General features: G+C 46.6%; 1 protein-coding gene across 1 annotated transcript in view; it reads left to right on the top strand.

Annotated features, from left to right (window-relative positions):
* The window catches only part of SIPA1L1 (signal induced proliferation associated 1 like 1), a 322,776-nt gene that overhangs the window by 298,992 nt on the left and 5,938 nt on the right, over nucleotides 1-17,846 (top strand). Inside the window, exons 19-22 of the mRNA XM_060174201.1 lie at nucleotides 2,194-2,359; nucleotides 9,326-9,572; nucleotides 12,104-12,250; nucleotides 16,228-16,342. Coding sequence (XP_060030184.1) covers nucleotides 2,194-2,359; nucleotides 9,326-9,572; nucleotides 12,104-12,250; nucleotides 16,228-16,342 — 675 coding nt within the window. The remainder of the gene's footprint in view (nucleotides 1-2,193; nucleotides 2,360-9,325; nucleotides 9,573-12,103; nucleotides 12,251-16,227; nucleotides 16,343-17,846) is intronic.

Below are 17,846 nucleotides of genomic sequence, written 5' to 3'. Positions count from 1 at the left end.
GGGGGGGGCGGGGATTGCTTTAACCTGAGAGAACGGAAATGATGGCAGATTTTCTACAAGTGAAGAGACCGGGCTGGGGGTAGGGAATGGTGAGTTTGGTAGTGGTGCTGGGGAGCGGGAGATAAATAAAACTTGTCTTTCTGTGAGGGGTCTCTTTGTTTGTGTGATAGTTTCTTTGGATGTGCAGAAGCTTTTCAATTTGATGTAGTCCCATTGGTTTGTTTCTGCTTTAGTCTTCCTTGCAATTGGGTTTGTTTCATCAAAGATGTCCTTGAGGTGTAGGTGGGAAAGTGTTTCACCAATGTTTTCCTCTAAGTATTTGATAGTTTCCGGTCTGACATCCGGGTCTTTGATCCATTTGGAGTTGATTTTTGTTTCTGGTGAGATAAGGTGGTTCAATTTCATTCTTCTGCATGTTATAACCCAGTTTTCCCAGCACCATTTATTGAAGAGAGCCTCCTCCTTCCATTTAATACTTTGGGCCCCTTTATCAAAGATTAGATGTCCATAGGTGTGGGGGATTCAGGTCTGGGCTTTCAATTCTGTTCCACTGGTCTGTGTGCCTATTTTTGTTCCAGTACCAGGCTGTTTTGATGATGGTGGCATAATATAATATAATATAATATAATATAATATAATATAATATAATATAATATAATATAGTATAGTATAGTATAGTATAATATAATATAGTATAATATAATATAGTATATTATAATATATAATATAGTATAATATAATATAATAATATAATATAATAATATAATATAGTATAATATAATATAGTATAATATAATATAGTATAGTATAATATAGTATAGTATAGTATAATATATAGTATAGTATAGTATAATATAATATAGTATAGTATAATATAATATAATAATATAATATAGTATAGTATAATATAATATAGTATAGTATAATATAATATAATAATATAATATAGTATAGTATATAATATAGTATAGTATAATATAATATAGTATAGTATAGTATAATATAATATAATAGTATAGTATAATATAATATAATATAGTATAATATAATATAGTATAGTATAGTATAATATAGTATAATATAATATAGTATAGTATAGTATAATATAGTATAGTATAGTATAATATAGTATAGTATAGTATAATATAGTATAGTATAGTATAATATAGTATAATATAATATAGTATAGTATAGTATAATATAATATAATATAATATAATATAATATAATATAATATAATATAATATAATATTAGTTTGAGGTCTGGGAGTGTGATGCCCCGTTTCTGTTTCTCTTCCTCAAGATGGTTTTGGCAATTCTAGGTGTTTTCTGGAAGACCTGTCCTTCTTTACTTTAGTCTTTCAGTGATGTGTAAAGTAAGATACCCTGGGTTGAGACTCTCGGATCTCCTAGGAGAAAGTATATCTGGGGGCTGGGCGGCGGCACACCTGGTTAAGCGCACATATTACCAAGTGCCAAAGGATTCGGGGTTCGAGCCCCCGATCCTCACTTCACAAGCGGTGAAGCAGGTCTGCAGGTGTCTATACTTCTATCTCCTCACCCTTTCTCAATTTCTCTGTCCTATTTAATAAAAATAGAGGGAAAAAATGGCCACCGGGAGCAGTGGATTTGTTCTGCTGGCAGAGTCTCAGCCACTGGAGGCAGGGGGTGAGGGGGGAGTGTATCAGAGGAACAGATTTCAGGGTCATTGCTCCTCTGGTGTTGACAATACTTGTCCCTTTTCCCCTTTGATGACAGTAGTCACACACAGTCTGTCCACGTGAACCTTAACTAGGCCAGGAGGCACCAGAGAGGAAGGAAGTTGAATACCCCTTACTATGAAGAACGTTTTGACAAAGTAGAACAGCCCAAAAAGAAAAAAAAAATCAAGGGAGTCAGGCGGTAGCGCAGCAGGTTAAGCACATGTGGAGCAAAGCGTAAGGACTGACGTGAGGATCCCGGTTTGAGCCCCTGGCTCCCCACCTGCAGGGGAGTCGCTTCACAAGCAGTGAAGCAGGTCTGCATCTCAGATTGGTTCTGTTTCGCTAACAAGTACCGAGCTGAGCCATGCCAGTATAATTGAAACAGAGGTCACTCTGCTCTTCCTTCATAGTTCTGCACTGGTTCACACACCCTTCAGACCTCAGCCTGCCCTCGAACCAACTGACTGCTACCTCTTCCCTCTCTCTTCAGGCGCCATCAGAGCGACAGCAATGAAATGGCACACACCAGGCTGCGCACTTCAACCAGGGACCTCCGGGCATCCCCTAAGCCAACAGCAAAGTCCACCATTGAGGAGAACCTCAAGAAACTCATCGACCTGGAAAGCCCGATGTCTGAATCCCAGAAGAACTTTAAGGTACAGGGGCAGAGCTTGGGGCACATAACAGTCAGACAGAGGCCAGACATGGCAGGCTGCTCACGTGGTGGCTTCCTGTAGGATGGTTGCTTCCTTGCTCATCAGACCCCACTTCCATCCATCATCTGGTCTTCCCCACAGGTAGTTTGCTCTTTTCCAAATGTCCTGTCCCTGCATTCACAGCTCTAGTGTTGGTTCATCTTTGCCTGTTCCTACTTATTTCCAGTGTGCCCTACTGACATTGCACCACTGAGCGTTATAACTCGGGTAACAATTCCACAGAGGTACTTGGTGCTGCCTGGCAAAGAGAAACGTTCCTCTAAGAACTTGAGCGTCCTCTCTCTCAAAGGCCCCTCCTCCCACAGAGCCCCCAGTTAACTTATTTATTTCTTTACTGCTGGGTCACATCCACCATGTTATCCCCTCAAGGCATTGTAAATTCCCGTGAGAGTTGAAACGATATTCCTGATATTCCCGGAGTGCCTTTCCCAACCAATCCTGTCCCGACTCGTCACTTCTGGGTTTTTTACCTATAAAGCCCTCCTGCCTCCGCCTCTCTCTCTCTCTTGCCCGCTTTTCACATCGGTGACTGAACGCAGGGAAGGGTGTTGCGCGTAGCGGGAGGCGGCCATTTTGTTAGCTCCACGTGGCCTGAACTGCTGCGCTCCCACCCAACTCTGAGGTGTCCGCGTGAATGAAGATTTGTGTTCCCTCTCCGCTCCGGATCTCCTCTCTCTCCTCCGCGGCACAGCCCGACACTTTACGATTGATGGTTTACAGTCAACAGGAAAATACAGTAGTTTATACACGTATAACATTTCCACATAACGATACCACCCCCACGAGGTCCTCCTCTGCCATCCTGTTCCAAGACCTCAACCCTCCCCCCCACCCCAGAGTCTTTTACTTTGATGCAAGACATCAACTCCAGTCCCCCGTTCTGCTGAGTGTTTTCTCTTCTGATCTTGTTTTTCAACTTCAGCCTGTGAGCGAGATCATCCCACCTTCGTCCTTCTCTTTCTGGCTGACCTCACTTCACATGATTCCTTCAAGCTCAGTCCAAGATGGGGTAAAGAAGGTGAAGTCACCATTTTTAATAGCTGAGTAGTATTCCATTGTGTATAGAGACCACAACTTTCTCAGCCACTCATCTGTTGTTGGACACCTGGGTGGCTTCCAGGTTTTGGCTATTACAAATTGTGCTGCTGTGAACATAGGTTTACACAGATCTTTTTGGACTCCCCCCCCCCCCCACTTCCCCAGTTAACTTCTGCCATCCTGGCTTTGCCTCTACTGACCTGCCTCAGCCAGGTAGACCTACGGGTAGACACTGCAATCTCCCGTCACTCACAAGACCTGCCTAGCACACACTCTCCTCGCCTGCTAGCTCCTACACGCCACTTCACTCCAGCAGACCGCACGTACATCTTCACCTTCTGAACATTCCAGACTCATTTTTTCCACTCAGTTCTCTGGATCCCAGACTCTCCATGCCTTCCCTAAATCTCAGCCTCACCCCCCCCCCCGCCATCAAGTCCTGAGCATTTGCTATTTGTCAGTGACCAGACCGTTCTATGACCACATGAGAGATTCATCTTACTCACTTCAACTTAGAAGACCCCTGAAGCCTACTTAAGACTTGCCGCCACCTTCTCTGTCCTCTGATGAGCATGGTTGCTGGCTCCCAAGGCTCGAAGCTGGTGTTTGTTGAGCTGCGCCCTACGGCTCTTCACTCTGAGGATAAGGAAACTGGGGTGTGTCTGCCCCAGAGGGAGATGCCTGCTAGACAGGCCAGTACTCTGCTAGGCAGCGACTAGGGCCTGGAGGATAGGGAAATCTTTCCCCAGGAAGGTCAGAGCAGTAAGTCTTGGCATTTTCCTGCTCTCTAGGTCTCTAGTTAAATGACTTGTAGTCTCTTGGAAGCAGTTAGAACACCTCGTTTAAGAAAAGCCTTTCTGAGGGTTGGTTGAATAACAGAAGCCAGGCTACCAACCGTTGCCCATCCACAAATGGGCTGGCCGGTCCAGGTGTTCTCTCCACCTCGCCTGTGTGTAAGCACACACTTCCCCCAGACAGTTAAGGCACACCTCCCAAACTGTAGCATCAGCATGTATAGAAACTCACGGGCCACTCTGAGCTTTTGACTGCGAAGTTAGTGCTCTATTAACATAAATCATTTTGAAGATTCCCAACTCTTGATTTTTGTGCTCTCTGCTTCATTAGTTAGCACTTAACAGTTCTGACTGGGTGCCTAGGGTACAGATGGTTTCCTTAGTAACCTCAGAGATGAGAATCTTTGAAACTTCTGTAGCCAGAAGAGAGATTAAAAATCCAAAGACGGATGCTGACTTTTTTAAAGTATCTATTCCAGAAAGAATATATATATATATTTCAGGTTTTCCTTATAAGGTTAGAGAGAAATAAGAACTTTCTCTGAAAAAGAACTTTCCTTCTACTTCTTGGGTTAAGATTTTTGGAACCGGGGAAGCTTGGAGATTTCTTGCTTTCAATTTATTCACATAGGGAAAATGATTGAAAGCAAATGTCTTTTCTGGCTGCATTTGAGTTCTTCGATTTCACTTTCCAAATGAATTATTCGAACAGTCCTGTTTGAACTCGGAATGCACTGTCTTCTTGTCATGCCTCTGTTCTCCCGAGACGCTCTGCAAAGAAAGGGCGGCTTGCAGCTAAGCTGTCACTACACCGGGCCTGGAAGCAGCAACTGAAATCTATTCTAGTTCTCTCTCTCTCTCTCTCTCTCTCTCTCTCTCTCTCTCGTTCAGCGGCTCAGGGGTGAGGGGTCTTCTGACATTCATCAGTTGAGTGCCCATAGCTCTGCTGAGTCAGGAAGGCCGGGTGTGCCTGGGAACTCTTCCAGGGCACAGCCTAGGATGGCCAGCTCTGAATTCTTATTTCTTGGAACCCAATCACACCACAACTTATTTTCTTGAGTAGTGAGTGCTACCTGCCTGACCATTATTGGCAAATGAAAGACTTACTTGCCTGCTGTTGGTTATGCCTCCCCAGGGCAGTGACTGTGATGCAGGGGCCAGAGGACTTCATGAGGCTCCCGTGCTGCCATTACTACCTACTGCCACAGAAATGGCGGAGTTGGAACACTAGGAAGCGGCGCTGGCAGAGGTGGATTCCCTCTGTTCCCTGAGGGTCGCAGACATCCTAGCAAGGGAAAGGACAGTGGTGGAAACCCGTAGTCCTGCTGTCCAGCCAGTGGTCTCATGTCTAATCCAAAGATAAGGTGCTGAATTGTTCAAGAACACCTGATGTTTGCTTATCCCAAGTCCTAGGAATACATCCCACTGGCTTCCAGGACTGGAAAAAGTGAGAGAGAAAAAGGGGGTGGTGGTGTCAGGGTAGGTAGCATAATGGTTATGCAAAGAGACTCTCATGCCTGAGGCTCCAAAGTCCCAGGTTCAGTTATATTGAATGAACCTGCAGTACTGTAAGTCAGAGCTGAGCTGAGCAGTACTCAGTGCTCTAAAGAGAGGGAAACAGAGGAAGAGAGGTGTGTGTGTGATGGGGTGGAGAGACTAGGAGGCTGACCCTGGAACAAGACGGCAAATCTCTAGGCTTTGTTCTTTAGCCTTCAAGTAGAGAAGCAGAGTAGGGCAGGCGCACCCAAATGGCTGTCAAGCTCAAGACCTCCCACTTTTTTTTTTTAAGTAGAGGAACCCAATATGGAGACCCAAGGAAGCAGTTTCTGTGACGGGAGGGGTCAGTGGCATGGGCTCTTGTGTCCCAGCTAAATGTCGCTCCACAAGGCGTGAGGCTGCGAGAGGCCCTTGGGCCTCCGTGGGCCACAGCCTGAAATTCCCCTTGCTCACCAGCTCTTCGAAATCCCTTCCTTAGAGCTGCCACTGGGCTACCCCACTCAGCATTCCCGTGTGTGAGCCTCCAGGAAGAGAACTGGGGTGAGAGAGAGAGCCTTGTGCTGTGGCTGGGCTGGGTCCCGCTCTTCAGTGTTGAGAGACAGAGAGACAGCGGCACCACGAGTCACATTCAACCCCATGCACGCAGGTCTTGTGCACTCAGCCTCCCTCTGCGCACTCTCTCTCTCTCTCTCTCTCTCTCTCTCTTTCCTTCCCTTAATTATTTATTTAAATGGAAATTTTTAATTCTTTTGAAATTTATAAGAGACACGCCAAGCACCACAAAGTTTGACGTTTGCTGTGTCAGGGATTAAACCTGAAGCCTCATGGAAGAATATCCTGTGCTCTCCACCTCTCAGCTGTCCTGGGGCAACTTCCCATTCCTCTCTAGTGAGCAGAAAGTCTCTGAGACCAAGTCCTTCTGCCTCCTGCCCTACTTTCCTCTAATGAAATGACTTTTAACATAGCGTTCAAGGGATCTCCGAGGTAACTTTTAGCTGCCTTAAAGAATAGTTAAGACTTTCCAAAGAGGCTAGAACCAGAGGCAGTGAGTGGGAAATTTATCTCCTGTAAAACCAGGAGGGTGGGGATACTCACTGGAAAAAGGAAATCCCTTTGCCAGAGTGCCTAAAATAAAAATGAAAACAGTTTTTGAATAGGGAGTTGAGGTCTGGCCCGAGAGAGCCGTGTTCTGGCAAGTAGACCTTACTCCTCCCGGCAGGCACATAGATAGATGCCTTAGAAGTCAAACTCACCCTGAGTTTATCAAAGGGAATACAAGTTTTTATACAGTTGGTTACACCGGAGGCCCAGTTACCATACGGTTGATTGATAGTCTTTTCCCTGTTAATGCAGCTACTGTGCACATCCACTTATGACTTCATTAACCCTTGACTAGAGTGCGCGACATGGACCTGAGGCCTAGCTGTTGATTCTCAGCCTTCTAGTGGGGCTACAGCTATGCCATTCCCCGTCTGCCCCTTACAGAGGGTCAGGAAAAGCCCCACAGTGGCCGTCTGCCAGCTGTGACTCAGCTCACCCACTCGCAACTTCACCTTGTCCACATCTTCTTTGTGTCTGCTGGCAGACTAAGAGGGACTGACTAAGGGTGAGTGTTGTTAGCAGACCAAAGACTCTTAGCGCTCAGTCGGCACACTGAATAGTATTGATGTGGTTGATGTTTCCCAATGAATGGGACTCTCAGAAGCTTGTTTCTTTGAGGAAAAAGTCCAGATCATATCTGGACATGAAGGGAAAAAAAAAAAAAAAAAAAACGAGGTAAAACTATCTGAGGAGTTGAGTCGTAGCGCACTGGGTTAAGCGCACATGATGCTGAGCGCAAGGACCCGGGTAAAGATCCCGGTTCGAGTCCCCGGCTCCCCACCTACAGGGAAGTCGCTTCACAAGCGGTGAAGCAGGTCTGCAGGTGTCTTATCTTTCTCTCCCCCTCCCTGTCTTTCCATCCTCTCTTGATTTCTCTCTGTCCTGTCCAACAACAACAACAGCAATAACAAGGGCAACAAAATGGAGAAAATGGCCTCCACGAGCAGTGGATTCATAGCGCAGGCACCGAGCCCCAATGAGAACTCTGGGGGCAGAAAAACAAACAAACAAACTACCTGAAACTTTTGTGTGAGTTGGGGTAGGCGGGGAGAGAAGCTATAATGTACACACACTGGTCATATATAAAGATGAAAATCCTGCTTGTATTTCAGGACCAGAAATTCACCACCAAAACATAGTCAAGGTTTCAACCTTGAAAGGGTAGCTTAGGCAGTAGAGTTAGCAGTCAGCTACTTAAGGTGTCAGACTGTGATGGCCAGTGAACATAGAGCCATCTGACTAGCTTCTGAGAAGACTTTTCCTCGCTGTGTGACTGTTCCCTTGGGGTTCATACCAGCCGTCATATACACTCTTGTGCGCCCCCACAGGCCGTGAGGGTGCCTGCAGGCTGCGCCCCTTCCTGCCCCCCCACCGACCCGCCTGACACCCGCCGTCTCCCCACACTCTCTTGTGCACAACTTTTCACCCTCAGAATTGTCCTGATAAGCGTTGGACTCCATTCCACAGATGCAAGGATTGGGCTCAGAGAGATCACCCGATATAGACCGAGACACACGCGATGCAGCCATGACTCAGATTGGTGTGCTCCTCAGGTCTTGTTCTGGGGCTGTTTCAGTTTTAACCTGACCTTTATGTATAGTCACCCAGAAATATAAACCTGTGAAAGAACCAGAAAATGCATGTGTTAGGTAGTCGCATGCAATTCAATGAGAGGTGTGTGTGTGTGTGTGTGTGTGTGTGTGTGTGTGTGTGTGTGTGTGTGAATTTAAGGTGAACTCTTGATAAAATTTGGGAGTATCTGAAAATGGTCGCCCTTTGTAAAAGTGCATGCTTTTCATTTATACTTGTAGTTTAAAAGGAGGATAAATTTTTAAACATAATTCCATTTGCTCGTCTAAAACTAAAATAAAGGGGGCTGGGCAGTAGTACACAGGGTTAAGCACAAATAGTACTAAGCCCAAGGACCTGTGCAAGGATCCTGGTTTGAGCCCCCCAGCTCCCCACCTACAGGGGGGTCACTTCACAAGAAGTCTGCAGTTGTCTTTCTCTCCCCCTCTCTTTCTCTCCCTCTTCTGTCAATTTCTCTCTGTCCTACCCAATAAAAAGGTGGGGGGGGGGGAGATAGCCCCTAGAAACAGTGGATCCATAGTGCCAGCACTGAGCCCCAGCAATAACCTTGGAGGCAAAAATAAAAACGTAAATAAAGAATGTCTTGGTGTACGGCATAGAACTTGCTTATATTTTGCCGCCACATTTATAAAGCATTTTGCTCATTATGAACACCTTCAAGTCTCATTCTCACCCACAACGCGGGTGAAGCAGGGAATCGCACGTCTGAGAGGCAGCGTGCTGGCTGTGAAGCAAGCGTGAGCAGGGAGTCGCGCTTGTCACTCTCCGCATGTGGACAGAGGGGGGCCCAGAACCTGCCGAGTGTCCGAGAACAGTGACTCTGCTAACCTGCTGTTCCTGAGCTGAAGCAGAGGCTGACAGTCTGTTGTCCTGATTTGTTTTGCAGTTCCACGCGCTTTCCTCCCCTCAGTCTCCTTTCCCCACTACTCCCACCTCGAGACGGGCCTTGCACAGGACGTTGTCGGATGAAAGTATTTACAGCGGCCAGAGAGAACACTTTTTCACCTCAAGGGCTTCGCTGCTGGACCAAGCCCTGCCCAACGATGTCCTCTTCAGTAGCACGTACCCCTCTCTGCCCAAGTCTCTCCCGCTGCGGAGGCCTTCCTACACCTTAGGAATGAAGCCACTGCATGGTAAGTCTGCTTGCAGCTGGAGAGGAACAGCCCCACTGGTGGTGGTCCAGGTCCCTGCAGACAAGCTGTTAAACTCACTTTGCTTTGAGAACTGGAGAAATCCCTTTCTCTTTTTATTTATTTATTTTTTATTGTTTTATTATCTTTATTTGTTGGATAGAGACTGTCAGAAATCGAGAAGGGAGGGGGAGATAGAGACAGAGACACACCTGCAGCCCTGCTTCACCACTCACAAAGCTCGCCCCCTTGCAGGTGGGGACCGAGGGCTCGAACCTGGATCCTTGTGCACTGTAACATGTGCGCTCAGCCAGGTGTGCCACCACCTGGCCCCAGGAATTCCTTTCACTTGTGTGCTTAAATGATCTCAGCTCACCAACCTGTCACCTGTGATCCCAGGCCACATGGCACAGACACTCTCATGTCACCCAGGCTCTACAGTAACCTGGGATGCTCACTGAAATATTCCCAGGGGCTTGGTGGTGCTGTGGGTACCCAGCAGAGGGTACATCCCACCTGGGCTTCCATCTTCTCCATTTCTCTCTGTCCTATCCAACAACGACGACAGTAATAATAACTACAACAATAAAACAACAAGGGCAACAAAAGGGAATAAATAAATTTTTTTTTAAAAAAAGAAAGAGGGAGAGAAAGATAGACCCCTGCAAAGCTGCTTCACCGCGCATGAAGCAGCCTCCTTGCAGGTGGGTAGCAGGGGCTTGAACCCAGGTCCTTGTGCATGGTGATACGTGCACTTAACCAGATGCACCACCACCTGCCCCCCCCACCACCTTTTTTTTTTCTTTCTCATTTGCAGCAATAAAAATACACCATTTGTGAGACCCTTCTGTATGTATCAAGGTCAAAATAGACCCTGCCTTCCAGAAGCTCACGTTCTGAGAGAGCAGCCTGGCACTGCACCTCTTGCTCACAGACATTGTCCAGCTAAGAAGCCAGGGTAGGAAGGCCGAGAGAACCCCCAGCACTAAACAGAACAGAGGGCGCAGGAGCAGAATTCGCCTCTGCTGCCTAAAAGGCGGCCGGTGACTACAGGGCCCCCTGCAGTCTGTGTTTGCCTGAGACTTTTATCAGCTCTGGCCTCATCTGCTGTGAGCATCGCAGAAATGGTTTGGGGGAACGGGTAGGGCTGACTTTTTTTCGTACTCCCCCCACTATACGGAGATCTGGACTGCAGACAGAATAGGACAGAGGTCGTGGGTGGCATGCGGAATTGTCTGTTCCACCTACTTCGCCATGGTGGGAACAAGTTTAAATAGAATGAAGCATTTATTATCTGGCAATATTTTTTGCTTTTCTTTCTTTTTTAATATTTTATTTATTCCCTTTTGTTGCCCTTGTTGTTTTATTGTTGTAGTTGTTGTAGGATAGAACAGAGAGAAATGGAGAGAGGGAGGGGAAGACAGAGGGGGAGAGAAAGACAGACACCTGCAGACCTGCTTCACCGCCTGTGAAGCGGAGGCTCCAACCAGGATCCTTACGCCAGTCCTTGCGCTTTGTGCCACCTGCGCTTAACCTGCTGCACTACATACAGCTCGACTCCCTATTTGTTGATTTCTATTTGCTCCTAATTTTGCTTATTTTAAGTGGCATTAATAACTAACAGCTGCACTTCAGAACAGTTCTTTATGTAATTGGAAAGGGAAAGCGAGCACTAAATATACTCTTAACTTGCCAGAATCGCGTAACTGATGAAACCGAACTCCTTGGAAACAGGTGTTTCTACAGAGTTTAACGAGAATGTCACTTCTAGCCCCATGTTAAGTTGACTTGTGAACCATAGTCACATTCTGAGAGCAGCCCTCCCCATGGAATTTCAGGCTTTGCCCTCATGTCTGCCTGCCTTCTCTCCTACTGAAAACACATTTTCTCTTCTTTTTTTTTCTTTTTCTTTCTTTCTTTTTTTTTGCCTCTAGGGTTATTGCTGAGGTGACTGGAATCCCTCTGAGTACATAAAGAGCAGTTGCTCCCTTCTAATAAGAACGTCCGTCACTCTCTTTCTACACAGGAATTCCAGCTTTGGGAGGACATGGTTTGATACAGCCTGTCTGCATTGATTAACTCTCAATTCTAAATAAAAGTCTGCGTTTAACATTAAATATTTTAAAAAGCAGGCACATTATCTTAGTACAAAAGTCACTCTGTGATCACTGTAAGTTGAGAGGTAATGGGAGGTAATTCAAAATGAATGAAGAGGCTGAGAAGGCAGGCAGAGCACAGGACTTGTGTGCGTAAGGTCCTGCATCACGTGTCGCTAGAGCAGACTGTGTTCGGGCTCTCTCCCAGCAAGTAAGCTTTTTGAGAAATAATCATCAGTGAATTAAGCCCGGAGAAAGCCGGTTCCCAGTCCAGCTTAGCATCAGAAGGTCCACGAGTGTCCTGCTGCAGTAGCAGCTGACTCCAGATAACAGTGTCAAGTCTGCTGTGCTGGTGAGAAGCAGGGAAGCTCTTGAGTGCTTCTCCTGTGAGCTTGGGAAATGTCTCAGCCCTCTTCCCTGCCTGCCCGCCCACCTCAGGAGAGTTCTCGGCCTCGGACAGCTCCCTCACTGATGTCCAGGAGACCCGAAGGACGCCCATGCCGGACCCTGGGCTGATGCCCCTGCCCGATGCTGCTGCAGATTTGGATTGGTCCAACTTGGTGGATGCAGCCAAGGCCTACGAGGGTGAGTTCCCTGAGCACCCAGGCCAGGCATCGCAGGCCCCACTGAGACCTCACACGCGTGCCAACCAAGTCTGCTCCTCTGGGTACTCCCACAGCACGGGCATCATTGGAGACTCGGAACTTGATGAGTGCTTGACGGCAGCACTGGGTGCCTGGTTCACTCTGCATCCTGGTGCTTCCTCCACGTAGGAATTCAGAGTGTGAGCGCTTCTCTTCATCTTGGGAAGGACAGGGTGTGGGTGAACCAGTTGCCGCTTGACTGAAACAAATATGTCCCTAGAGAGTCATCCATCCATCACATTGTCAAGACCTTGCTTAGCTCACAGTCAGGTCTGTTAGGACACTTGTCCTACAAGGGTCAGGACCCAGTCCTGACAGAAGCTGGCTGCTTCTTTTGCCCTCCTTGTCCATCTTCTCTGTGTGGGCAGCAGTTTCAGTCTGCATTTCCCTGTACCTGCTCACTGGCTTGCTGATAAGTTGTGGTTGTTTTGTTTTTTTTTCCTTTTTTCTTTGTAATCAGTAGTACATTACTTTTTTACTTTAACCACTTTAGAGTCAGAATATGTGAGTCCTTTTGTATAAAAATAAGAGTCATCATTACTATCGAAGGAAAGCAAATTCATGTCTAACAAACAAACTCAGAGGGAGCTAAGTTTTTACCAGGTTCTGAATGTAGACGGTCTACACCAAGACTGTTAGGAAAGCCGATCCCACCTTTCCTGTTGTACTGTGGGGTATTTGGTCCTCATAAACCGTAGTAAAAAGGCAGAATATCACTTGGCAAAGCAAAAAACAAATGAGTCAATATTCTGTCTTCTAAGACACTTGATAATTAAGGTGTATTTTTGTAGAATTTTTTAAAAATGTTTATTATCACATGGAGACAGAGCAACTGAGAGGGGAAGGGGAGATAGAGAGGGGAGGGGAAAGAGGGACACCTGCAACCCTGCTTCACCACTCGTGAAGCTTTTCCCCTGCAGGTGGGGACCACGGGCTTGAACCTGGGTCCTTGTGCACTGCAGTGTGTGCGCTCAACCAGGCGTGCCACCGCCCGGCCCCAAGATGAAGTCTTTAGGGGAGATGAAAGTTACCCCCATTGGCAAATAGATGTGAGAACACGTGAAGATGTGGATGTCAAGGAAATCCAGGATCCAGCAGAGGAAAGTGGGTTCTTGAGAGAAGATAGCAGGTGTGTCTGTGCTCATAAGACACAAATGCTGACCAGAACGGAGACCAGGGTGGAGACCGGGAAGCTGAAGTTGAGTTTCCCTTACTGAAGTCTGTACTCTATGCAGGGAAGGTGTGACGCAGTAGACAGCGGCTCAGAGTGAATGCTGGCAGAGAAAGAGGTTCTGAGGTCCATTTCCCTCAGTGCATACCTGCAGGTCTCAGCTCTAGCCGTGCATATCTGACTCTGCGGCTCACTGATTGTCCATGGCTGTCACATTGGAAATAACGATCTATTATATCCTGTTTTATAAATAGCCGGAACTTACTGTGGCAAAGCAAACACAGTGGCATGATTACTAACCTACTCAAATTCCTCAGTTCTGCTAGTTATAGGGCAGAAGTCCTTCGACCTGGTCTGCTGAAATAGTAAAAAATCATTATATATATATATATGAGAGATTTGACATAGGTTAGCATTTGACTTTTCGTTAAGTAAACTAACTTTAATCCAAGATTCTTTTTTCAATTTTTTGGTGCTATTTTCTGTTTGTTTGTTGATGGTGGTGATAATACATGATTTGGGGTTTTAGGATATTTTTTGTTTTCCTTCTTTTTTGCTTTCTGGGTTATTGCGGGGCCTCAGTGCCTGCACTATGAATCCACTGTTCCTGGAGGCCATTTTTTTTTCTCATTTGTTGTTGCCCTTGTTGTTTATCATTGTTGTCGTTGCTGTCGTTGTTGGATAGGACAGAGAGAAATGGAGAGAGATGGGGAAGACAGAGAGGGAGAGAGAAAGACAGACAGCTGCAGACCTGCTTCACTGCTTGTAAAACGACCCCCCTGCAGGTGGGGAGCCGGGGGCTCGAACCAGGATCCTTGCTTGGGTCCTTGAGCTTTGACCCTGTGCGCTAAACCTGCGCTACCGTCCAGCCCCCATTTTTTTTTTTGTTTTCACAGCTCATAACTTGAAGAATTAAAAGGGACTATTGGGTTCAGATGGTGGCACACCTGGTGAAGCACACACATCACAGTGCACAAGGACCCAGGTTCAAGCCCCCTGGTTCCCATCTGCAGGGAGAAAGCTTCACAAGTGGTGAAGCAGGGCTGCAGGTGTCTCTCTGTCTCTTTCCCTCTCTATCTCCTTCTTCCTTCTCAGTTTCTGTCTTTATCCAATAAGAAATAATTTTTTAAAAAAACAGAATTCAGGGGCTGGGTGGTGGCGCACCTGGCTGAGCGCACACATTACAGTGCAAAGGACCTGGCTTCGAGCCCCGGTCCCCACCTGCAGGGGGAAAGCTTTGTGAGTGGTGAAGCAGAGCTGCAGGTGTCTCTCTGTCTCCCTCTCTATCACCCCTTTCCCTCTTGATTTCTGGCTACTTCTATCCAAGAAATAAAGACGAAAAAAAAAAAAAAAAAGACAACAGAATTCAAAGGGCCTGTTCAGACAGTTTTCAGTTCTCAAGAGGAACTGATTAGGCTGTAAGATTCAAGCAACCACAGACTGGTCAGCAAGGAAACCTTCATGTGCACTGGTGGCTGCCAGTTTCCCGATGCTCCCTTCATTTTAAATTTCGATTTGTTGGTCACTTTCCTTCCTATGAGGTGGTAAAGGTTTTATTTCTTTAGTGGGAGGTATTTTTAAATTTGATTTTTTTGTTGTTGTTGTTTTTGCCTCAAGTTTCTGGTTGGCATATTCTGAAAGACAGGCAGTGTGGACTTAGTTTTAAAGCTCACCAAGGTGGCCAGGCAAATGCACTTGAAGTATCAGGAAGGTTGGCACTATGTCTTATAGTTTATATCATCCCCGAGTACAATGTCTTGGTCTAGCAATTTGGCAGCAGGCCTGTTTCCAGGGAAGTATTTAACAGAATACTGCTTTGGTGAGCAGGGAAAGAGAAGACTAGAAATTGATACCTCCAGGGTTATTGCTGGGGCTCAGAGCCTGCACTTTTTTTTTTTTTTTTTCCTCCTCCAGGGTTATTGCTGGGCTCGGTGCCTGCACCATGAATCCACCGCTCCTGGAGGCCTTTTTTTTTTCCCCCTTTTGTTGCCTTTGTTGTAGCTTCGTTGTGGTTATTATTATTGCCCTTGTGGACGCAATTCGTTGTTGGATAGGACAGAGAGAAATGGAGAGAGGAGGGGAAGACAGTGAAGGGGAGAGAAAGATAGACACCTGCAGACCCGCTTCACCGCCTGTGAAACGACTCCCCTGCAGGTGGGGAGCCGGGGGCTCGAACCGGGATCCTTACACCGGTCCCTGCGCTTTGCGCCACATGTGCTTAACCCACTGCGCCACCACCCGACCCCCCGAGCCTGCACTTTTTATCTACTGCTCCTGGAGGCCATTTTTCCCATTTTGTTGCCCTTGTTGTTGTTGTTATTGTTGTCACTGCTGGATAGGACAGAGAGAAATTGAGAGAGGAGGGAAGACAGAGAGGGGGAGAGAAAGATAGACACCTGCAGACCTGCTTCTTCACCCATGAAGCAACCCCCTGCAGGTGGGGAGCCGAGGGGTTCTAACGGGGATCCTTACACCAGTCCTTGCACTTCACACTACGTGTGCTTAACCCACTGCGCTACGGCCAGACCCCCAGAAACTGTGTTTAATGGGAAAATTACTATGTTTCTATCCTCTTAGAGCTGAAACTGTACTACTTTTTTTTTCCTCTGGGAGGGTTGAGAGATAAGGTTTCCAGTGCATTTCTGCACTGAATTTGACTGCCAGCAGAAGCGTTTACTGACTTTTGATCCAGAGCGTCCAGCATGCAGTTGCCACACACTGAACATGGTTTCTCATCTCCTCTCCAGTGCAGAGAGCCTCATTCTTTGCTGCTAGTGATGGAAACCATCGCCCCCTGAGCGCTGCATCCAACAGTGACCAGCTTGAGGACCAGGCTCTGGCCCAGATGAAGCCGTACAGCAGGTTGGTGACCCTCCGCACCACGCGTCACCTCCACTAGTGACAGCAGATGTGGGGAAGAGGAGGAGATGGAGGCTCACACGGATTAGCTGAATGAAGCTCATCACTGCAGCACCAGACACTCCACACTTTAGTTAGAACACTTTGTAACTAAATACTGTAAACACAATTAAACTTCTTGATGACTTCCAAGTCGTAATTATGAATATTCATTCTTATGCAATGACATCACCCATTTATGCCCCTCAGGGCTGATGAGGTAAAAAAAAAAAGATAAAAGAAAAAAGCACTTGCACTAAGTATCTCCAAGTTCTGGTGTGTTTGTGTTCCCTGAGTTTGTTCTTTGAGTTTTTCCCAGCTGTTAGCTGATGGTCATGTTTATAAATGTCCCTGGGTAACAAGATGCCACTTCAGATCCACGTTAGAAAGCCAGGGCACAGAGAGCTAAGAGATGTGGAAGATACAAAGAGAGGGGCAGACAGGGAGGCCCAGGCGGTTTGCCGAGTGATGGACGTCATTTGTGGCTGCTATTTAAGTACGCAGAGGCTGACCTTCTCACTCCCCCTGCCCCCCAGTCTCCAATGAACAGACTGATGACTGTGTGATCCTTCTGTATGTCAAAAGATCCCCTCGGCACCAGCGAGAGAGCTCACCTGCTGGGGTGCCTGCTCTGCCAAGTCCACGGCCCAGATTCACGTCCCTGGCACCACGTGGAAGCACTATCACTCCAATGCTGGGTTGTCTCTTCCTCTTCTCTGTTTCTGTTAAGAAAAGAAAATAAGTCAGCCCTGAATGATGACATTGTATGGGCACCAAGCTTTAATGTTACAGTAAACAAACGAACCAGTCAGTGAAAGCGTCACATCAGCAAGTGGTGGGGCCCAGAGGAAGTACAACATGTGCAGAGTAACTTCATCAGTTTGAAACCTCTTAAAACATTTTGAGGCTGGTTTAAGATTTCAGCTACCCATCAAACTTGGTCAGAAATAGGCACAGGCAAAGTGGCCGGTATAGACTGTTGTACAAATGTGCTGGAGCCTTGTGCTTGAATGCTTGGGAGGGCACATATTTCAAAAACTGCTTTGAGAAGAGACCGCACTGGAGTAACAGACCAAATGTTCTTACAAGGCCAGCAACAGTGACCCTTGCTTAACCTCGCTGCTGAGCTTTTTAAAAAGATTGTCTCACCTAGTAAGAAATTCCAAACATAGAACTTCTTACAATGGGACCTCAACAATAAAAGTTTGAGCAAAGACTTCCTGAGAAAGAACCAGTGAAAAATTTGGTGGTGGTGGTAGTGGTGGGGGTATTTGTTTGTTTTGGTCTTTCGTTTTTGTTTGTTTGTTTGTTTGTTTTCCTTCATACTAGATGTGCTTAAGCTAGTGCGCCACTGCCTGGCCTGGACTTTTTTTTTTTTTTTTCCTCCAGGGTTATTGCTGGGCTCGGTGCCTGCACCATGAATCCACCGCTCCTGGAGGCCATTTTTTTCTCCCTTTTTGTTGCCGCC

The sequence above is a fragment of the Erinaceus europaeus genome, chromosome 16 (assembly GCF_950295315.1).
Source record: "Erinaceus europaeus chromosome 16, mEriEur2.1, whole genome shotgun sequence".
Classification (NCBI taxonomy): domain Eukaryota; kingdom Metazoa; phylum Chordata; class Mammalia; order Eulipotyphla; family Erinaceidae; genus Erinaceus; species Erinaceus europaeus.
This window is presented reverse-complemented; position numbering and strand designations above follow the sequence as displayed.